At 42.5% G+C, this 24,157-nt stretch overlaps 1 protein-coding gene across 3 annotated transcripts in view; it reads right to left on the minus strand.

Annotated features, from left to right (window-relative positions):
- Positions 1 to 443: 443 nt before the first annotated feature.
- The window catches only part of LOC132404917 (uncharacterized), a 299,452-nt gene continuing 275,738 nt past the window's right edge, over positions 444 to 24,157 (minus strand). For 2 of the 3 annotated variants that reach the window (XR_009515706.1, XR_009515707.1), the window contains exons 3-4: positions 1,573 to 3,049; positions 444 to 1,176 (exon numbers count right to left, since the gene is read on the minus strand). Coding sequence is in view for 1 of the 3 variants with exons in the window: in XM_059989521.1 (XP_059845504.1) it covers positions 1,063 to 1,176 (114 nt within the window). In the remaining 2 variants the exon portion in view is untranslated. The remainder of the gene's footprint in view (positions 1,177 to 1,572; positions 3,050 to 24,157) is intronic. The other variant, XM_059989521.1, reaches the window with a different exon arrangement.

Below are 24,157 nucleotides of genomic sequence, written 5' to 3' on the forward strand. Positions count from 1 at the left end.
TTAAATATTATTGGATAAGGAGATGCATTTTGGCAAATTAATAAAGTTTTCCTATAATATCTGTGTCCAAACTGAACTCAGTTCAGAAACACCTGCAGGCAGTTTATTATAAGGCAACATCTGGGTTCACTGGAACATGCCAACATGAAAGAACGTAGTGTACTTTAACGTTTAAAGTATGCCAAAGTCCTCTCATTGAAGCCCTTATAACATTTGGTCATTGGATATACTGAAGCTGCAAAACCAAAATCAGCTTTTCCCGGTACAACGATTTCTCGTGGTAATTAGAAATAAAATACACAAAGACTGATTATACTGGATATTCTTTTAATACAGCAAAAATAAAGTAGCTAATTGACATTGAAAATGAATTATAAAATATCTTTTATGATAGAACTACAATTTTTTTCATTCTTAGAACTTAAAGGATATCCATCCGTGTGCATACTTCCTTGAATCACTAAAATTCACATCATAATGAAGCTCTCAAAATGGTACTTCCTCGATGCCAATATTGCAGATAATTTTTGTCTTGTTTTTCACCTCAAGATCAAACTTTATCGAGTATACAGCAATATTATGGAAATCATCTAAACTTTTAGTTTTATTGACGATGCAGGTGGTTAATTAACCACCTACAACTGATTATAATCAGTTTGGTAAAATGTAAAACCAAACTTTTGCATTAGTTAACTTGGTCTTTTGAGCTGAACAATATCACCATATCAAAATATTTTAGGAAAGGTCATTTGTCTTAAAGTCAGGTGAATGTGTTTATTTTAATGAAATGTCTTTGTTTGCACGACAGTGCTATAAATCTAAGCTGGCATAAAATACTTATGAATGATCCACTGAATCTTGGAATGACTCCACACCACATTTATTTTTTCCATGATCTTTTCAATCACCTGACAGATTTATAGCAGTCTTAAATACAGAAACCAACAAAGGGAAATTGTGCCAAAGGACATTATTTCCAAACAAGGTTCATTGAAAAGTGAAATCTATTGGTTTACTGCTTGATCAAGTAAAGATAAACACACCTTTATTCTTGTTATTAATTCATAAACTTGAAATAATCCACTTTGAAAATCTCTGCTGGAGTTCTAATAATAGACTTGAACTGCGGCAAGAGTTCAGTGTGCTCCAGCAGTGAGTTCTGCTAACATTTTCAACCTAAAAAGTAACAGAAGCAAGTATCAGTTGTATTATTAAGTTTCAGGCAAAGAAATTAAGTTGAAGAACTTCCATTACTACCCCCAGAGGATTTATGATATTGGAGAATTTCCCCTAAGTAGGCTTCCAGTTATGGGAATTATTGTGATGGGATTAGGTTAGATATGCTTGCGGCCTTTAAGTACTATCACAAACACTTCTTGTTTCCACCTGCAGTACCTGAGACCATTTGTCTCTGCCAACCCCCCAGCCTATTAACCCAGTTGCTAGGACTACCGTCCATCTGCTTGTCTCCTTCAGGTATAAATACACCAGTGATACGATGGCCAAATCCCATTTTTCACTCAATATTAACTTATCCAAAATGAATCTTATCCAACATCATGCTTCACTTACCCATTCTGTTTCTTCTGTCTGTAGAACACTGCAGAGTCTGCATTACTCCTCCAGAGTCTCCAAGGTAAGATTTTCATCCCCACTAGCTGAATACATTCACAGTCCTCTTTTTACTGCTTTTCCCAGTTCTGCACCTACTAAAATCTCTAATCCTTGTCCTCATTTAATGCATAACCTTCACCTTCACACCCCCTCTCACCATTAGCAGCTGTAGCCACCTGCTTCCCATTGTGGAATTCCATTTGCATCATCCTTTCTTATTTTAGACCAAAAGACCATTTTACACCAATTTAATTGGTCTATTTTTAATGGCCTATTTTAGACCTTGAAATGAATGACGTTCAAAGCTCCTCAGTGCTTTCTCTCCCCTCCATCTCTGCAACTCTCATTACCCCTATAAGCTTATCAATAATCTCAAAAATACCAAACTCTGTTGCTTGCATTTTACATCACAGGAGCTAGGAGTTACATTTACAGCTCAGGGCATTCCGGAATTCGGAGATCAATTCTAACGTTGTTCTATAAGGAGCCTCTGTACGCCTTCCCATAGAAGGTGTGGTTTTTTTTTCTGGGTGCACCAGTTTCTTCCCACATGCCAGACACACATTACCAGGTAGGTTAATTGGTCATTGTAAATTATCCCATGATTAGGGTAAAGTTAATCAGGATTATTGGGGTGCTGGAGTGGCTTGGCTTGAAGGCCAGCTGGACAAGCCTACTCTGCGCTGTATCACTAAATAAAATAAATTATGAGGTGGCCACTTCATTAGATACTTCCTAATAAAGTGGCTACTGACTGCATGGTTGCGGCCTAATGCTGCTATTGCCCATAAACTTCAAGGTTTGATGTTGTACATTCAGAGATGCTCTTTTGCACACCACAGTTTTAACACGCAGTCATTTGAGTTACTGTCACCTTCCGGTCAGCACGAACTACTTTGGCAATTCTCCCCTGACCTCTCTCGTTAACAAGGCACTTTCAACCATAGAATGGCTACTCACTGAATGTGTTTTGTTTATCACACAATTCTCTATAAACTCTTGAGACTGTTGTTCATGAATATCCCAGGAGTTCAACAGTTTCTGAGACACTCAAACTAAACCCCTCTGGCACTGACAATCATACCAAGGTCAAAGTCATTTAGATCACATTTCTTCCCATGTCTGGTCTGAACATCAAATGAACCTATTGACATTGACTGCCTGCTATTATGCATTGAGTTGCTGACAAATGATTGACTCATTAGATACTTTGCATTAATGAGCAGGTGTACATGCTTACCTAATAAAGTGACCACCTCATGTATTTTCTGCTGCAGCCAATGGAGCTTTCAGCCGCTGAAACTGGAAAATATGAAGTTGCTTTCCTACATATCTTCACATAGTGATTTTCAATTTTCCTTAAAGCATATTTCTTTGGCAAAGCAATTGATTCAAAACACAAAGGATTTGAGTAACACTGATGGCGGGGCAGCATCTATAGAGGGAAATAAACAGTCAAAGTTTCAGGATGAGGCACTTCATCTGGACTGGAGAGATGGGAGTGGGGTAAGATAACCAATATTATAGGATGGTGGGGGGGGTGGGTAAGAAGGATTGGAGCAAGAGTTGCAGATGAAGGGAATGATAAGCTAATGGGAAAAGGAGGAAAGTGGTAATGATAAAAAAGCTGGAGGTGATAGGTGGGATTACAAAGGGCTGAAGAAGATAGAATTGCAAAGGATAGTGGAACATGGAATAAAGTGATGGAAGTAGAGTGGGGAACTGGTGGGAGGTGTATTTAGGTGAAGGAGATGGAGAGGGTGGAGGAGGGGAAACAGATCGTGTGAAGGTAGCAAATGGATCAGGAGGAAATCAGGAAGAGGGGACAGCTGACCACAGTTACCAGAAGTTAAAATAGGATTAGTTGGCTATAAGTCTTGATCCAGGCAATGAGGCGCGCACAAGTCATAATTGTTTTGCCATTTGAACAATGAATGGCTTGACTCAGACCGATATTAACTCCCCCCACTTCACCCCCCAGATGTTCTTTCAGCAGATTGCCTATTGAATGGAAATTTGTGATGCGTTTCTCCAAATGCACTCAACCAATAAACGGACTGCTGTACTCTTTTCAGTCTCTGTATTTAGCAACATTGCAAGCTGTTGTCACCCTTCTCTTAAAGATGACCCAATGTACTCTGAATTCAAATGACAACTAATTTATTGCCTCATTAGTTGTAACTGGGTGCAATTAAATTGAATGTGCTTCTTATGATATTGACAGTGGAGGAAGGTATTAATGATGTGTTCTGTGTACTTCATCTTCTGGCATGTTGAGTTTCATCAAAGAGTTGATAAAGCTGTTGTGGAATGAAATCAGGATACCAAACAGTGTCCACGATGACTTATTGTCTTTGGCTACAGACCAGCAGGAAGTGGAATCCTCATGAATTTGACATGTTGCCTAGATCAGTTCAAATGAGCATAGGTTTTTCATTTATTGCACTCCAGGGGCTTTCAACTTGGCCTCCTATATGTTTGTAAATAAATCTTCTTAAAGACTTTCACTTGTTTTCTCTCCTTTTCCCACCTCCATCCTGTAGCACTTTTTAAAGAGGAGTAAATGTTTTACGCATTCATCTCAGGTTTGTCCACCTACTACATTTGAATATATAAACATGTAAACATGTAGATTAAGGGCAAGAATTAAGCCATTTAGCTATCTAAAATAGGAAATATATATAGTATACAGTAATTCCCTAGAACCAAATTCTTGTTCAAGAAGGTAGATTCTCTCCACATCAACTTGTAAAGACCACTGTCAGTTTCTTGAATGTTTCAATGAAGTCTGTTCTCATTCTCCTAACTTCAGATTTATAAGCCTGTCCTCTTCAGTCTTTTCTCAGAAGGTAACCTGTATGTTTCAGGTATTCTCGAAAGTGTTCCCCTTCAGTAATATCCTTTCTTACATAAGGAAATTATAGTGGTTGAAGTGTGGTCGCATAATTGCCCTCTTTAACTAAAACATGGAACATTTCAGCATAGTACAGGCCCTTCAACTCATGATGTTGTGCCAACCTTTTTACCTACTCTAATATCAACCTGACCCTTCCCTCCTACATAGCCCTTCATTTTTATATCATCCCTGTGCTTATATAAGAGTTTTTTAAATGCATCTATTGTAGTTGCTTCTAACACCCCCCCCCCCCCCCTAGCACAGTACTTCATGTACACACCACCCTCTGGGCAAAAAAGCTACCTGTGACATCCCACTATAGCTTCTTCCAATCACCTTAAAATTACGTCTCCTCCTTTTGAACAAAATGTCCTCATTTTTATATTCAACTTCATACTTACTGCCCATTACACCACTGGTGTTTAGGGCAGCAATGAAGGTCTTCCATGTCTGGTGGTGTTCAGGGCTTCCTTCATCACATCAGTAGCTTCCTCTCAGTTTTCACAACTGTCAGTCATGTAATTCTCAGCTGAAGACTTGAGAATACTGTTCCACGCAGGTGTAGAAGGAATCTTCATCGCTGTTTCTGTAACAATTTTTTTTTAAGCTGGATGTCAGCCCTAAGATGAATCCCCAAAACTGGAGAACCAGTGGTCAACTCTTAGTCTAGCCTCTACCTTTTGACCTGTTTGGCATAAAGCTCTGACTCCAGCCAATGTAGCTCTCCGGGTCATTGAGGCTTGCTAGCCTCCAAATCCAATGACAATGTTGTGGTCCACTTGGAGGCTTTATATTCAGCTTCTCTTGTAATTCATGTAATATTTAATAATTAGGAATAATAAACCCTGTTAGTTTTCTGAAATATTTGCTGTTCCTGCCTGCTATTTTCTTGCAAAACATGTGGTAGAATACCCAAATCTCTCAGCTCCACAAAGCTCTGCGTTCTCTCACTATATAGAAAATGTTCCTTTTGTTTTCATTTTTCCTATCCAACTAGATAATCTCACATTTTCTCATTTCCCTGATCTGCTAAATCACTTAACCTCTGAATATTAGTTTATATCCCTCCATAAGTTTTCCTTATGATTTGCGTTCCTATCCATCTTCATGTCACCAACAAATTTAACAATCATTCGGGTCATTTGTATAAATTACAAGGTTTAGTTGCCTATCAGTCAAAATCTATTTCCGTCAACTCCATGTTTCCTGTTAACTAGCAATGTCAGAATCAGAAACAGGTTTATTACCACTGACATATTTTGTGAAATTCGTTGTTTTGTGGCAGAAGACAATACATAAAATTACTATAAATTACATTAAGAATATATAAGAGAATAAATAGATAGTGCAGTAAGAGAGCAAACCAGTGAGGTAGTGTTAATGGGCCATTCAGAAATCTGATAGTGTCGAGGAAGAAGCTGCTCCTTAAACATTGAGTGTGTTTCTTCAGGTCACTCTCCCTCCTCACTGATGGTTGTAATGAGAAGAGGGCATAACCTGGATAGTCAGCATCCATCAGGATGGATGCTACCTTCTTGAATCACCAACTTTTTGAAGAAGCCTTTAATAATTGGGAGGCTAGTGCCCACAGTGGAGCTGGCTGAGTTTGCGTGCGTCTGCAGCTTTTTCCGACCCTGTTCATTGGTGTCTCCATAGTAGACAGTAATGCAAGCAGCCAGAATGTACTTCTTGCCTCTTCCAAAATATATTATATATAGACAGCATCAACTGGTCCTTCTTTATTCACTGCACATGCTACTTATTCAAATTACTCCAATAAGTTTCCAAATGAGAACTTTCTTTCACAAAACTATATTGACTTTGCTTATTTACCTTGATTTTTATAAGAGCCCTGCTACAATGTTTTGCATAATAGCTTTCAGATTTTCCCAAGACCAATGTTCAGTTGTAATTTTCTGCTTTCAGTGTCCCATCCTTTTAGAACAATAGAATTCCATTTGTTATTTTCCATTTAGCTTTGTCCAAACCGAAGGAATTTCAAAAGTTAAAATCAATACATTTCACTATTAAGCATTTTCACCAGCCGCTACACTTAACATCCTGAGGTGGTCTGTCAATATCCAAGCTCAAGTCAGAATGATTACATCTTAGTGTGTCTCAGAAAGACGTGACCTCCACCAAGTAACTTCCTACAAAAACGAGTCACTGTTCTGGCAGTCTTTGATCCTCCACTGGTTGAATGATGCTTCAGTACAATGCATGTAAATATCCACTGTGAAAAACACGTGCTGCACAAAAATGAGTCACAGTAAATCATATGTAATTTAGATCAGTTTATTACCGTACATGCCAGGGTGCAATGATGATTGCTGCTGGCTTTAAGCTCACAAAGAAAACAGTAGACATGGTAACAATAAAAACAGCGATGAGTGCAAAATTGCAACAATTATATTGCAGTCTGAAACAGCATAGAAAGAAATGTTAAAGTGATGGTAGCAGAATAACTGAGAGAGTTTGAATTAAGACTAAAAATATGACAGCATTACCAAGAACAGGATGTGAAAGAGCTGTTTGATTCAGAACTCTTATAACAGTTGGGAAGAAGTTGTTTTTAAGTCTGCATGTCTGGACTTTCAAGATACAGGATGATAGGAATTTTGATGTTATTGTCACCTACTCAAAGCCCCTCCTTTTTCACTTTTGTATCTCTAATCAACTCTCCATGGTGACAAAAATATATGTCGCATATTAAGAACTATCCAGGCATTGTTCGTGATCAACAAAATTCTGGTCTTTGGACCAGTCTTCTTGATTTTCCCCTATTGAGCTTGTCAAATGCAAACTGCATGAGAAACATACTGATGAGTGGATAATTTTCTCACTGCAGTTTTCTTTGGAAATTCTACAGCACTGTCCTATCTGAAGTTTTAATGGCCTTGTTTAATAATGGTTGATAAATTATATGAGGAGACAAAATAGGAGGTGAGAGGAGAAAAGATGAAGCTACAACACAGGATTAGCTGCATGCTGGAAAGCAAAGCAACTTCCATAACTCAGAAGCATAAGAAATCCAGAGGAACACATACAAAATGCTAGAGAAACTCAACAGATCAGGCAGCATCTATGGAAAGGAATAATGGAAAGATTCATATAAACCTTGTAGTTTGAAAACTGGTGTAACTTTCGCTTCGGCTAGCGGCTTAATTTAGGGGGTGATCGCCCCAGGTCCAGCCAAACTTAAGAAATCTTGTTTAGGTGGATGCTGCGTGATGTGTTCCCTGTTACAAATCAGTACAACAAAATAACAATCAGTACACAATATGCCATTAAACAATTCAGCTTAATAATTCTTACTTTGACTATATGGTTAGTAAAGAAAACAAAAAAGTGTAAAAGGGCCCATTCTTGTGAAACAGTCTACTGCACAAAGTTGATAAGTCGATTGTCCACCATCGACCTCCTCCGATCGTTGTGGCCTTTCGGACCCTCGCTCCAAGTCCACTCCATCCGGTGGTCTACCAACCCTCTCCATTCACGTCTTCTCTCCTCATCTCTCCCCAACAAAAGACCGTAAAAATCGCTCTTCCAGTCTCATGAGAAAGAACAACAGCATTTCAAACCCCATCATCTCAAGTCATAACCCAAACATTGCTGCTACAGAGAAACCATTACATAATCAGTGAAACCTTACCACATGTTACACTCTTCCCCCACCATATTTAGTCATGTCCACATGATGTTGAGATAATTCGCCAACCCTTCCTGCAAAACACAAAGCCCAATCCAGGTGTAAAAGGCAGAGATATAGCTCCCCAACACAATAGGGGTCACACTCTGTTCCCCTGGTGCTGCATAGGCCAACCTATCAGGTGGTCTCCTAATTCACTGAGACCTCCGCACCCCAGCATCTAACTCTTCAGGTTCTGACGCTATTGGGGATACTTCCGGTCTACCAGGTGATGCCTCCCCCGATCAATCACTCGTGCACCCCTGCAACTCAGAGCCCTCTGTCCCATGGCCAAGCCCCGCTTCCTCCCCTGCAGAGTCCCGTTGCAACCCAGGCTACCCACAGATAACATCCACCCCCCCACCCCCCATCGATTTCACCTGACTCAGCAGGAGAAAGGCTGGGTGTCTCGTCCTCAATCAATGGGGAGTTAGCAAAAGGTGGCACATTCCACACATCCAGATCCTCATCCTCTGAATCGGTATCCCTCTCAGGGGTGGGGGCCAGCTTAACCTCACCTGTTGGGGGCCCAGTCATCACTCTGCATTTCTGAAGAGTCCTCTTACTAGATGTAGGCTCCAAGTCAGGCTCTGGGTCTACCTGCACCATTGACAGTAGGTGGTTCTGATGGAGAATCTTGACAGGCCAATTCCCAAACTCTGGCTTCACCCGGAAAACTGGTAGGTTTGGCATCTGACTCTCCACCAGATAGGGCATAGCTGACCAACAGTCAGCCAACTTATGCTTTCCAGGTAGCCCCAAATTGCTTATGAAGACTCAGTCTCCCAGCAGGATTTGGGACAACCACACCTTTTGATCATACCTCCTCTTATTCTCTTGATCCTGCTTGGCAGCCTCAACCCCAGCTAATTAATAAGCCCTTTTTAGCTCTCTTCTCATGTCAGACACATACTTCAGATTAGTCTTCAGTGGTGAGTCACCTTTGACAGTCCCAAAATAAAGTTCAATGGGCAACCTCACCTCGTGCACAAATATGTTAATATGGCGAGTACCCAGTAGCTTCATTTAATGTACAATTATAACTGTGAACCAGATGCCCAATATGTTGACTTCTTGCTGATCTCTAGGGTCCCAAGCATGTCTAGCAAGGTCTGGTTAAACCTCTCTGACTGGGGATCACCCTGTGGTTGATAGGATGCGGTCCCCGACTTCTCAACTCCAAGCATGCCCAGTAACTCATGGATGAGTCTGCTCTTGAAGTTCCATCCCTGGTTACTACATATCTGCCTGGGAAGGCCATAATAAATGAAACACTTCTCCTATGACACTTTTGCCTCCGTAGATGCCCTCTGGTCCTTGGTAGGAAAAGCCTGAGCATATCTGGTGTAGTGGTCCGTGATGACTAAGATGTTCGCTGTGTTGCTGGCATCGGGTTCTACTGACAGGAAATCCATACACACCAGGTCCAGAGACCTCGCACTCTATAGGTGGAACAAGGGAGTGCCCGCGTAGGCAGTGGTTTCCGCCAAATGCATCGAATGCACGACTTGCAGTATTCCTCAACCCCTGACTTCATTCGAGGCCAGTAAAACCGGTCTCTGAGCAATCCATAGGACTTTTCAACCCCCAAGTGTCCAGAATCATCATTAAGTGACTTCAATGCCATCCTCCGATCCTTCTCGGGCAGAACCAGCTGGCAATGCTGGGGTCGGTTTGGAGGTGACGTGACCCGGTATAAGATCTGGTTCTTCAACTGCAACTGAGGCCATTCTCATAGTAATGGAGGCACCGACTCGTGTACCAATACCAGAAATACCCTCCGCCTGAGTCATGGCTCCCTTTTCGACCATTGCCCTAATGGTACCAATGCCCGGGTCATCTCACTGAGCAGCTGCCACTTCCCCAGAACTTGATTCTGGCAGCTGATTTGTCCTTAGAGCAGTCAGGTTACAGTAAACTCGGGGGATGTCGTCATCAGAAGCCCCCAGTTGATCCACCGCTCATTCCTGCCCCTCCTTTTCCTTTGCCTTCATGGTGATGGCAAACTGACATATGGCCTTCACCCCTGGGGCAGGAACGCTTTCCCACTCCTCGTCCTGAACAGTCCCTCATGCGCCCATCGGGACAGAGCATCAGCATCAACATTCCTGCTTCCCAGCCAGTACCTCAGGCTGAAATCATAGGCAGACAACACCGCCAACCACCGATGGCCTGTGGCATCCAGTTTTGCCAAGGTCAGGATATAAATTAGGGACTGTTGTCTGTCCTCACCTCAAACTTGGCCCATAGAGGTAGTCACTCAGTTTATCCACCACCACCCATTTCAATACCAGAAATTCCAGCTTGTGCCTGGGGTAGTTTTTCTCGGCCCTCAGCGGACTCTGGCTGACAAATACAATGGGCCTCTAATCGGAGCCCTGATCCTGATACAGGACACCCCCTAAACCCTCTCAGCTGGCATCCGTGTACAGAATATATGGTAACCGGGGATCCGCTAAAGTCAGCACTTGCGCCTGGGTCAGCAGCTCCTTCAGCGACTGTAAGGCCTCCTCACATTTTGCATCCCAACTTGGTCCAAAGGGCTCTGAGGGGCTAAGATACTCTCCACCCTCATGTCCTTTATCCCCCTCCCTTTCTTCCCCAAGGGAGGGCAAGCGCACAGAAGCTGATTCAAAGGGTGACTCACTTTCACGTAGCCTTTCACAAACCTCCGATAGTGACAACAGAACCCAAGGGAAGAGTGCAGTGTGCTCACAGTCTGGGGTCTTGGCCAAGTGGTAACCGCCTCGATCTTAGCTGGGTGTTTAGCTACCCCATCCAGTGAGACTATGTGCCCAACATAGCTAACAGACACTTGGCAGAACTGGCACTTGTCCAGGGAAAGTTTTAACCCTTCAGCTTTCAGGTGGCCCAGCACCTTCAGGAGCCTCACCGTGTTCTTCCAAGGCAGATCCAAATGCTCTGAGGTCAGCCAGATATACAACTACCTCAAGCAAGGTCATAACCCCCACTGTCTTCTCCATGACCCGCCGGAAGGTTGCAGGAGCTCCAGAGATGCTCTAGGGCACCCTTTCAAACTGGAAAAATCTCAGGGCACATATAAATGCCGTTTTCTCTTTGTCTGCCTCACTTATGGGGATCTGGTAATATCCTCTCCTCAAGTCCAGCACACTGAACCACTTCACACCACTCAGGCAGGCCAGCGCATCTTCAGTCCTCAGGACAGTATACTGGTCAGGGATGGTGCGCCTGTTCAGAGTCCTATAGTCCACACACATCCGTACCTTCCCATTCTTCATTCGGGCGCTACTACTGGGGACGCTTAGGTGCTTAATGACTTGGTGAAGATCCCAGCTTCCTTCAACTTAACATCCTCCACCTCTACAGGGGCTAGTCGCTGCAACCTTCAACATCTTCTCTACCAACCTCCTCTTCCAACTCGCAGGAACCAGGGAGTCCCCAAGTTGAATGACTCAGCTGTCAGTTTTCACCTCTTTTCCGATAGTTTCTCCCTGGCGTGCCTCACAGGGGTACTACACATTAACGTCACCGGGAACAAATGCGCCAGGGACATCCCCCACTTGAAAGTGACCTCCCTCTTCATAGTGTTCTTGACAATCACTGCCATTCTGCTCGTCTGTACAATCGAAGGTTTCTGCAATTCAGGCCTCACCAGTACCCCAGCAAGAAATCCCGACTCCCCCTCGTGGTCTTCTGGAGTGTCCACTAAGAGAGTTTCACCCTCAGGCACTCCAGGAAATTTGGGGGTCCCCATCACTCTCACAACTTCCCCGGGCCATACTACCATTGGGTTTGACTGGGTGATACCACACAGTCACTCGTCTAAATTTGGTATCCAGCCCAATACTGCCACGCGCTTCCTCGAAAGCAACTTGGAACACCAGGTGCACAGACAATGTTCCCAGAGAGCTCCCACCAGCCTTCTCCTTGCAGGCCCCCACAAGCCTCTTCACAAGACGGGTGTTGGTTCCCACCAGAGTTGAAATGCCACCCCTCCCAACAGGGCCGGACAAACCAGCACCAATGTATCAAGAACCTCAGACACTCCCACACTGGCCTCCGAGAACTCCAACTTCACTGGCAAATAACCATCATATGGATAATCACTAGCACTAAACCCCCAGATCTCCAGTGCCCTGAATGGTGTCAATGGTAAATGCTTCAGATACCGGTTGTAAAACGAATGTTACAACAATGTGACCTGCAGCCTGGTGTCGAGTATGACTTTAGCATAAATACCCTCTATTCGTAGTGATGCACTGGAGCGTGGACCGACTTAGCCTTCAGGAATTGGGCCCTTCGCTTTTGGGGGGGGGGGGCTGGTTCCTTGGTACATTGCTCAGGGTAATCACACAGCATCCAATTGAATCAAACCTGAACGTAGCCCCCATAATTGTAACTCGCGCTTCAGCTAGTGGCTTAATTTATGAGGTGATAGCCCCCAGCCCGGCCAAACTTACGAAATTTCACTTGGGTGGATGCTGTGCGATGTGTCCCCATTACAAACCAGTACCCCAAAATAACAAACAGTACACAATATGCGATTAAACGATTAAGTTTTATAATTCTTACTTTGACTCTATGGTTAGTAAAGAAAATGAAAGAAAAGGGCCCATTCTTATGAAACTGGCTACTGCGCAAAGCTGCTCGCCCACGTTTCACCTTCTCCGATCTTCGCTGCCCTTCGGACCCTTGCCCCAAGTCCACTCCATCCACCAGTCTACCAACTCTCTCCATTCACGTCTTCTCTCCTCGGCAAAAGACCGAAAAGATCTCTCTTCCAGACTCACAAGAAAGAACAACAGCATCCTCAACCCCGTTATCTCTAGTCATAACCCAAATATTACAGAGAAGCCATTACATTATCAGTGAAACCTTATAGAATGTTACACCGGGTATATTATCGACTTAGATTCAAAAAAATTACGATTTACATTCTCAACATGGCATCTAAATACTGCTTAAATGATCTTTAGTGACTATCTCCTCTGTCAATATTAGAAATTTAACAGAAATAGGAGGGGATTCTGAAAGCTCTGAAAATAGCAGCGGATATTGAACAGAATGTAATTCTCAAGAGTCTGATCAATAGTTTTGTAAAGTGTATGCCCAGTGAGACGTGATGCAAGAGCAAGTCAGTGAAACTGAGTCTCAAATCAAAATGCAGTAATTAAAAAGAACAGCTCCAAGGGGATAAATGTAATTTTTAATCAGCAATGTTGAAAAATGTTCCGTATTTAGCCTTGACACCAATGTATCAGCTGGTGAAAGAGGTACTGATCTGGGATATTACACCAATAGATTTTTTTGCCATTCAGTTATTCCTTCACTAGTATATATAATTCATGTCTAAATGCTCTATTGAACTAAATAAGCCATTTTAGAGAGCAGTTAAAAATTAAACTTTTGGTAGGCAAGAGTATCAAATACAAGTTGGATCGAACTAAGTCCACTCATTTCTTTTCCTGCAGGGCATTGCTAAACAAGAAGAGTTTTTGCTCCAATCGATCAGTTTCATAGTCACCATGTCACCACGCTATCCCTCAACTTACATCCTACTACTCTGGCTACATGAAGATAATTTTCTATCCAAGTGCAGATGAGATCATCACTAAATGCATTTCATGATAAAATTAGAGTTAGGAAACTTTAATTGCAGGCTTCTTTTCTTGGATTGAGTTTCTCCTGCTACTGTGCTATGCATAGTCTTGTCTAAATAAAAAAAAACTAATGAAAATGTATCTGTACCCCTGGGGAAATCTATTTCTCCATCTTATCAGATTGAGGCCCTCCATTGGTTAGGGTCAACCACAGATGTTACATCATCGATGTCCTCCTGATACTCAAGCCAGGGCAGCACAATATGTAGAGCAAGATGCTGCCCGTGTGACAGGCTTCCCTTCTCCATGGTACTGATGAATCCAAAGGAATGGCAGAGACCAAAACTGTTTGGCACCAGCTGTGTCACAGGAGTTGCTGGTCAGTGTTGAACTCAACCTAAGATTTCCTTAGGGGACCCTAGCTCAAGAGTTTTCCTTGGGGTTTACTCCCAAAGCCTTCCCCATGACTGGGAATAGTCACATGCAATGTTCTCTCTAATTTTTAATGCTGTGCACAAAAATCTTATGTGTTGCAAATTTTTTTCCTGTGAAAAAAGAATGTGTGCACCTAAATGCACACATGGCATAGTTTATGTAGGTTTACAAAATATTTGACATAAAACTGCATAGAGTAACAACAAAATAACATACATATTTAAGTCACTCAGTTATTTTTTCTCTCTCCTGTCTTTGGCATTTACCCATTCTTTGTAAACTCTATCTAGACTAATAGAACTTCCATCCAATTGATAGCTTTTGATTCTTATTATCATATCAAAATGACATTCACCTAAACGGTTTCTCAGCTTATTTCTGCGGTGATTCATTAGGCTAAAACCTCACTCACAGTCTGCACTGGACACAAGAAAGTTTCCCCCCAATGTCCATCACCTGTGCAAGGTCGCAAAACGGTTCATTTTGAAGTACAAATGCCACCATTTGAGCAAAGTTTGAAATCAATTTGGATTTAATTTTTTCTTGCATGGAAAATTTGAAATCATTAAACTGTCTAACTATTACAGTATTTTCAACAAGAAAATCATGATATTTTAGACATAAGGCATTAACTTGTTCATTGCCAAATGTGAATTTACAATCTGCAATTGCGGAGAAATCAAAAGCTGACCATTCTGGCACCTCATCTTCAGGAAACCTTTCTTCTAAATGAACTCAAAGACTATTTATAAAACTCATCTGCACTCAACCGTAACGTGCGTAGCTCTCCTGTAACTGGTAATGGCGGGTTCTGTTGCCTGAGCTTTTGTACACCGTCCAAATGCGATTTATTTGCTAAATGATGCTTCAAAAAGTCAAGTTTCAAAATATCATCCCATTTCTTACCACTAGCAAATTCTCCAGCAACTTTTGAATCACGACAATACAAACAGATAACTCCAGCTTCCAAATCATACATAAATATTTCTCATAGTTGAACGTTCATGACCTCATGAACTTTCCGTGTAGTAGTTTCTACTATTTTGTTAAGCCATTCAACTTTAAACAAATTTGCAGTTCATTTGCACTTCATACCCTTCACTTCTTTTGAATTCGACATATTGAATCAATATTTTTTTCAATAAAAACTTAGTAAGCCTATCTACAGGATTTGAAACAGAAGCAGCAGCTAATGGACTGGTGCAGAGCCAACAATCTGACTCTTAATGTGAACAAAACAAAAGAGATGGTTGTTGACTTCAGGAGGGCATGGAGCGACCACTCCCCGCTGAGAGCATCCTGAGCAGCTGCATCACTGCCTGGTTCGGAAATTGCACCATCTCAGATCACAAGACCCTGCAGCGGATAGTGAGGTCAGCTGAGAAGATCATCGGGGTCTCTCTTCCCGCCATCATGGACATTTACACTACACGCTGCATCCGCAAAGGAAACAGCATTATGAAGGACCCCATGCATCCCTCATACAATCTCTTCTCCCTCTTGCCTTCTGGGAAAAGGCTCCGAAGCATTCAGGCTCTCACGACCAGACTATGTAACAGTTTCCTCCCCCAAGCTATCAGACTCCTCAATACCCAAAGTCTGGACTGACACCTTGCCCTATTGTCCTGTTTATTATTTATTGTAATGCCTGCACTGTTTTTGTGCACTTTATGCAGCCCTGTGTAGGTCTGTAGTCTAGTGTAGCTTTCTCTGTGTTGCTTTTTTTTAAATTACATAGTTCAGTCTAGTTTTTTGTACTGCGTCATGTAACACCATGGTTCTGAAAAACGTTGTCTCATTTTTACTATGCACTGTACCAGCAGTTATGGTCAAAATGACAATAAAAGTGACCTGACTTGACTTGAGATCTTGTTAAACTTTACAATATGAGCACTGTCTGCCAAAGATGGCTGCCGCTGTGATGCAGCTGTACGAACCGGAACAGAAAAGGTGAGGTGATGTAAATTAGTGACATGCATTGTGGTATTTGAAAAGCCAACTAACTAGTTAACAGAAACATTTAGCTAAAAGATTATTTTCAATAGGTATAATTATTAATTACTACATTATTTTAGGTAACTAGCCTTTTGTGCGCACATTAATTTCCTTTGTCCGCTGGTTGAAAAATGTGTGCACGTGCACAACTTAGAGGGAACATAGGTCTCAAGGCAGTGGAGATTTGAGATCAGAGTTTTCCTTCTCCAAGATGAGCTGACAACCATGGCTGATGAGCTCCAATTGCCCTAAGCAACTGGCTTTAAGGTGCCAGTAACCCACCTTTGCCCCTTCTCCTGTCAGTAGAAATGGTTCCACCGGGCTCAGTAGGTAAACCAATTGTGTAGGCCAGGAGTTGGACTTGGTTGTCAGAGGCTATTTGAGATGCATGCCATTGGGAGCATTTAATAGGTAGTGGGGGGTTTATCCCAACTACTTCCCCTGGCTGTAACAGCTTTAAGCTTTTTGCTCTTTTCAAGCTTGACAGATAGCAACAAGAAATACCAACATATATCTTTTATAGAATTGTAACTGTTACCGACAATGTATTTATCTGAAAGTTTAGCCATCTGTTATTGACAATGATTACTAAACTCCATACTTACGTCTCAGATAATCAACCAAAATCCTTCCACTGCAGTCTGAAAAATTGTAATATTCCCAGAATGTCTTCCTACTTCAGTCCAATAACAAATCACATCAGGTTTACATTTAATCAATAAATGACTCCATGGATTTATACCCTAAATGTGAGTCAGCAATTGAATCAAACTTTCATAATCAAGGTTTGATACGTTCAGAACACTTAACAGCTTGATCATGATTTCCTTTGACTTGCATCCTACTGTTCTGATTACATAGGAGTTGATTATCTTTTGTGGTGTAGATTAGGCTGGAACAGCCTGACTTGATGGTAAAATTAGAGATAGGTCATGAGGAATGAAATCAGGAAACATTTTCACTTATAAAGTCTAAATAAAACGTGCATAACTCTCCCACAAAAAAAGCAATGGATACCTGACTTAATAGTGTGACTTGAAACCAATGAATTTTTGTTAGGTACAGATATTAGTGTCAAGATGGTTGTTGTGATGTGGGTAGTGTAGTGGGTAGTGCTTGTCACTCTCACTTCCAGATTCCACCACTGGCTAGCAGTCTTGTGAAAAGGAGAGCGGAATGTGAAAGTCACTCCTTGCCAGTACATAGTCTCTCCAACAGCAAGCCTCATGTAGTGCCTCCTCACTGGTGACACATGGAAACTGAACTCCTTTTGGGCAGAGGCTGAACTACAGAGGATGGGAGGGAGATCTACCCCTTACACACATAGCACAGAAGCTCACCCCTGTGTGGACATGTGCTGGTGCTCATGAACCAGGTCCCCAGCAATAGGTAAATAGCCCCACTGCCTTGCAGGCAGCCTCAGGAGAGACGAAGGCTACAGGAGTAAACTCAGGCAGCAAACCCGGAGTGGAGCCCCTATGATGACTGGATGTCATTCCAACAGCTCCTGCAGCCAAACTGGTGCCAAACATACTACTTCATATGTTTCCCTTTGGACTATACTGGTGAGGTTGAGGTTGATCTTTCTGACTGAGCATCTCAGGATCACCCAGGCATGTGATGATGATCATCACCCATTGTCCTTCGAGACAGGCAATGACAACAGGATAATAAAGATAAAGACAAACAATAGTAAAATGGAGTTGAGGTACAGTTAAGATGTATTGTGACAAGTTTATGGTTCCAATGATCTGCCTTGGGTGTTGTATTCCCAAACTACAGAAAAATCCTTCAGGAATTGCAAAAACTGTGCAAATTATATCCAGGGCACCAACATGTTAATATCTGAATGTATCATAGTACATTGCTGTACCCCATCTGTGTTCCTCTGTTGTCCTTCTTTGTATCCTTCCATATCTTTATCATGATAACAAAATCCTTACCCGCCTCTGCTGTACTTCTTCACTAGGTAAACTGTACGCTCTTTCCTTTTCTCACTTTCAGTCCACTTTTCCACAATGTTATTATCAAGTATCGTATCTTCCATGTGACTTATTGGCTCTTCAATTTATCTACTTCTTTTCCCAAATTATCCATTGATCATTTTGCCAACTCATTACAACACACAGATAAATAACGAGACAATTACTTTGCCTAACATCTTTATTGATCACAATTGATTCAAACAGCTCAGAGAATCACCATATAATTTCAAAAATCATTTAATTCTTTATTTTCACAACTCAGTAAATCACTTGCACAACTTTTTAGCTCACTTTCACAACTACCTGTATTCAAATATTCCTCACTCTTGATCTTGTTGAGTTCTTCTCGAAATCACTCACTCAGTGAAGTGGTTGGTGTTGCTGGATATCTCATAAAGCAACTTTTAAACGTTTCTTCATGTATAGTCACATGCACTTCTGGTCAAGAAGGCACCTGTGTACAATGCTCCTTTGGTCGATATCTTCTGGATAGATCATGGAACCATCCTTTTCAGTTCTATTATGTCTTTTACATTTGTTTCTCATCTAGAATGTGATTCTGGGACTACTGGAGACTGTTTTGCTGCTTGGAGGTCACTTGGGTGCTTCAGTACTCTGCAATCTCCGAGATTCCGGAGGCAGAGGCAGTGTGAGCAAACCTCATGGAGAGAAGGCTGCAGGATGGTGTGTAAGCCAATGTTTGACCTTATTTTGCTGATTATAGCTTCCTTTATTAATGATTAAAGCAACAAGGGTGATCAAAACATCAAGGTGGGTGCAGAAGTTTGGAGCTCGTTTGGATATTCCAACATTCTGCAGTCCCTGAGAAGATTCCAAGAGGCAGAGACAGTGTGTGGAACCTCGTAATGAACAGGTTGCAGGATAGGGTGAAAGCCTATGCTTGTCTCCGTTTCGTTGATTATTGTTTCCGACTGAAGCAACAAGAGCTATTGAAGCATGGAAGCGAGTGCGGAGGGTGAACACCGACTGGCTGCCTGTCTTTCGATCGCTCTGCTAAGCTAGCAGAGAGGGGAGAGCCTGCAACTGCAGAGAGTGCTGCCAGGTTTTGTTTTCTACGCTTTGGATGTGGACTTCGACAATAACATCTTTTTTTCACTTTATTGTTTTTATATTCTGTGATTTTTGCCCCATCCTCTCAGTTTTAGGGGTCAATGTGCCTAATCCATTTTGTGAATATTTTTTGTGTGGGAGGACGGATTTGGGGGTCAATATGCCAAAACCATTTTGCTCAGTTTATGTGCAGGAGGAGGTTTTGGAGGTTGATGTGCCTATTCCGTTTTTATTTGGGTTTTTTTGTGCAGAAGGTGGGCTTTGGGGGTTGATGATTGTGCTGCCTTTCTGTTTTCTCTTGGTTTCATGGCTACCTGGAGAATTGAAGAATTTCAGGGTTTGTGTACTTTGATATTAAAACAAATCTTTGAACCTCCCAGTCATTGCTTTTACATGGCCTCAATTCCAAACTGTAACCAGACAAGCATGTTTAACCTCTTCAAATCACTGATGGTGCCATCCTACAATTATTTTAACCGTTTGGTTCCTAAGTTGCACAAGTCATTATTTGAGGTTTGTAATTATCAAATATTATTTTATTCACAAGATGTCAGGTCCAAAGCATGCCTTTTTGCCTGTTTTGCCTTCCAGTAAGCTCAGAATTAGATGCTTACAATGGGATAGTCTGCAAGGCTGTAAAGCTGCCCCGGTGATCTTTGCATTTGAGACAGACCAGGTGTTGATGACATGAACTTCCTTTACTGTGCCACTTTGATCTGTGGTTTCCAACTTCTCTTCCTAGGCAGCAAAAGCTACATTAAAATTTCAACCCCTCCCCCCCACCGCCAGCCTTCTTCCCACCCCAACAGACCACTCACCAACTAAGAAATGCAGTGTTAATTTCAATAGGAGTAGTATATTGTTACAACCACGGACTCAGCAGTGCAACAGATATGGCAATTGCGCACGTGAATATGTCAGCTAATTTTTATTTCTTTGTGATGATATTTAACTCCATTCTTTTTATTGTAGTAATTGTCGAGACTTGAGCAAAGCACAGCAATGTTTCACTGCCTGCTTGCATTCGGCCTTGCCTGAGAAATTGGACTGTCGAGTCAACTGACTCTGAAGACTAGCAGTATTTGTTTTATATTTAGTTATTCTTTTCAGCCATGGTGTAGGCTTCATTGTTTTATTTGAGAGTTTTAGTTAACGGCCCTGTTTGGCCAAGTGATTATTGTTTTCTTTTCTCTCTAACTTTGTTCACATTAAAGACTATGAAGTACCAATTCACTTCAGTGACTTTCACTCTGCAATTGGGCTGTATTCACACATAGTGACGGTATATATATATCACTAAACAAACCTTCAAAATCAGAATCAGGTTTATTGTCACAGGCATATGCACTGAAATTTATTGCTTTATGGCAGCAGTACAGTGTAATACATAACAAAAACAGTTTTCAATAAGAAATACAAAATGAATGAATAAATAAATAAACAGATAGTGCAACAAGGGAGCTATTGAAGTAGTGTTCATAGGTTCATGGACCATTCAGAAATCTGATGGTGGAAGTGAGAAAGCCTTCCTAAAACATTCAATGTGTGTCTTCAGACTCCTGCATCTCTTCTCTGCTGGTTGTAATGAGAAGAGAACATGCCCTGGATGGTAAGGGTCCCTAATGATGAATGTTGCCTTCTTGAGGCACTACCTTTTGAAGATGCCGATGTCCTCGATGGTGGGAAGGCTAGTGTCCATGATGGAGCTAGCTGTGTTGACTTTGGAACTTTTTCAATCCTGTTCACTGGAGCCTCCATCCCAGGCAGTGATGCAACCAGTCTGAAGGCTCTCCATGCTATATGACACCTTTTATACCCTTATTAGGAAGAGAGCGAGCCCTTGGTATGTCAGATTACCGGGTGAATGGGTAGTCTTTGGGGTACTGCAAATCTGTGTCTTTATTGATGCTTTGCTGCACGCTTGAGTGGTCAGTGGGGGGAGGGGGCGCCGATGCTTTTCTGCTGAGGGGGAAGGGGGTCATTGCTTTACTGCTGCTTATGCGTGGGAGGGGGGAGTTGGAGGGGGCTTTGAGGTTCTAACATTTTTAACCGTCATTCATTCTCTGGGGCACTCCTCTGTTTTCATAGATGGTTGCAAAGAAAAGGAATTTCAGGATGTGTATTGTGTACATTTCTCTGACATTAAATGTACCTATTGAAACTTATTGATATATCTGCAGAAATTTTAGCATGTAGGTGTAACTAGGATCTCAAAGGGATGTTTCACTTGTCAACAGCTGAAAAACACTGGAATAAAAGGGAGCTAAATTGAGGCAAGGTAGGTTGCCTATGTAGGATACAGACAGGAAGTACGTGTGGAAGGCCAGTGTTCTGTACTGGGTGTTAGATGTGGGAAATTCGGAAGACTCCCAGCCTCCTGGACAGCCACATCTGCGCCAGGTGCATCGAGCTGCAGCTCCTTAGGGACTGCGTTAGGGAACTGGAGATGCAGCTCGATGACCTTCATCCAGTCAGGGAGAGTGAGGAGGTGATAGATAGGAGCTATAGGCAGATAGTGACACCAAGGCCTGGGGAGACAGATAAGTGAGTAACAGTCAGGGGAGAGAAGGGCAAGAGTCAGAGGCTACAGTGTATCCCTGTGGCTGTCCCCCTTAACAATAAGTACTCCTGATTGAGTGCAGTTGGGGGAGATTGCCTACCTGGGGAAGCAACAGTGGCCATGCCACTGGCACAGAGTCTGGCCCTGTGGCTCAGAAGGGTAGAGAAAGGAAGAGGATGGCAGCAGTGACAGGGAATTCTATAGTTAGGGGGTAGGACAGGAGATTCTGTCGGCGCAGGAAAGAAACATGGATGATAGTTTGCCTCCCGGGTGCCAGGGTCTGGGATGTTTCTGATTGCATCAATGATATCTTGAAGTGGGAAGAACAGCCACAGGTCGTGGCACATATTGGTACCAACGTCATAGGGAAGGAAAGGGATGAGGTCCTAAAAGCAGACTACAGAGAGTTGGGAAGGAAGTTGAGAAGCAGGACCACAAAGGTAGTAATCTCAAGATTACTGCCTGTGCCATGAGACAGTGAGTATAGGAATGCAATGAAGTGGAGGATAAATACATGGCTGAGGGATTGGAGCAGGGGGCAGGGATTCAGATTCCTGGATCACAGGGACCCCTTTTGTGGCAGTTGTGACTTGTACAAAAAGGACGGGTTGCACTTGAATCCCAGGGGGACCAATATACAAATACTTTATTGTCACCAAACAATTGATACTAGAGCGTACAATCATCAAAGTGATATTTGTTTCTGCGCTTCGTGCTCCCGGAAGTACAAATCGAAGTAAATATAATAAAAATTTTAAATATAAATCATAACTAGAAAATAGAAAAGGGAAAGTACGGTAGTGCAAGTCAGATCCGGATATTTGGAAGGTACGGCCCAGATACGGGTCAGGATCTGTTCAGCAGTCTTATCACAGTTGGAAAAAAGCTGTTTCCAAATTTGGCCGTGCGTATCTTCATGCTCCTGAACCTCCTCCCGGAGGGAAGTGGGACAAAAAGTGTGTTGGCTGGGTGGGACTTATTCTTGATTATCCTGGCAGCACTGCTCCGACAGCATGTGGTGTAAAGTGAGTCCAAGGATGGATGATTGGTTTGAGTGATGTGCTGGGCTAGGTTCACGATCTTCTGCAGCTTCTTCAGGTCTTGGACAGGACAACTTCCATACCAGATAGTGATGCACCCTAGAAGAATGCTTTCTAAGGTACATCTGTAAAAATTAGTGAGGGTTTAGGGGACAAGCCAAATTTCTTCAGCTTTCTCAGGAAGTAAAGGCGCTGGTGGGGCTTCTTCGCAGTGGACTCTGCTTGGTTAGACCAAGTCAGGTCATTTGTGATATTCACCCTGAGGAACTTAAAGCTTTTGACCTGTTCCACCTGCGCACCACTGATGGGGTATTGCGGTCCGCTACTCCTAATGAAGTCAACAACCAATTCCTTCATCTTACTGACGTTGAAGGATAGGTTATTGTCTTCACACCATGCCACCAGGTTCTTAATTTCCTCTCTGTACTCAGACTCATCACTAACCAATATCCTGGCGGAGAGGTTTGCTAAGGCTACTGGGGAGAGTTTAAACTAGAATTGCTGGGGGATCAGAACCGAACCAAAGAGAAAGAGGAAGAGGCCGTTGGCTCACAAATAGAGAAAGCTTGGAGACAGTGAGAGAGGGAGGATAGGCGGGTGATAGAGAAGGGACGCGCTCAGACCAATGGTTTGAGATGTGTCTATTTTAATGCGAGTATTGTGTACAAAACAGATGAGCTTAAAGCATGGATCAGTACTTGAAACTATGATGTTGTGGCAATTACAGAGACTTGGATGGCTCTGGGGCAGGAATGGCTACTTTGGGTGCCAGGCTTTAGATGTTTCAGAAAGGACAGGGAGGGAGGCAAAAGAGGTGGAGGCATGTCACTGTTGATCAGAGGTAGTGTCATGGGTGTAGAAAAGGAGGAAGACATTGAGGGATTGTCTATGGAGTCTCTGTGGGCGGAGGTTAGGAACAGGAAGGGGTCAATATAACTCTACTGGGTGTTTTTTATAAACCACCCAATAGTGAAAGGGACAAGGAGGAGCAGATAGGGAGACAGATTCTGGAAAGGAGTAATAATAACAGGGTTGATATAGAGGGGGATTTTAATTTCCCAAATAATGATTAGCATGTGCCTAGAGCGAGTGGTTTAGATGGGGTGGAGTTTGTTAGGTGTGTTCAGGAAGGTTTCTTGACACAGAATGTAGACAAGCCAACAAGAGGAGAGGCTGTGCTTGATCTGGTATTGTGAAATGAACCTGGTCAGGTGTCAGATCTCTCAGTGGGAGAGCATTTTGGAGATAGTGATCACAATTTGATCTCCTCTACCATAGCATTGGAGAGGTA

The sequence above is a fragment of the Hypanus sabinus genome, chromosome 14, assembly GCF_030144855.1.
Source record: "Hypanus sabinus isolate sHypSab1 chromosome 14, sHypSab1.hap1, whole genome shotgun sequence".
Taxonomy (NCBI): domain Eukaryota; kingdom Metazoa; phylum Chordata; class Chondrichthyes; order Myliobatiformes; family Dasyatidae; genus Hypanus; species Hypanus sabinus.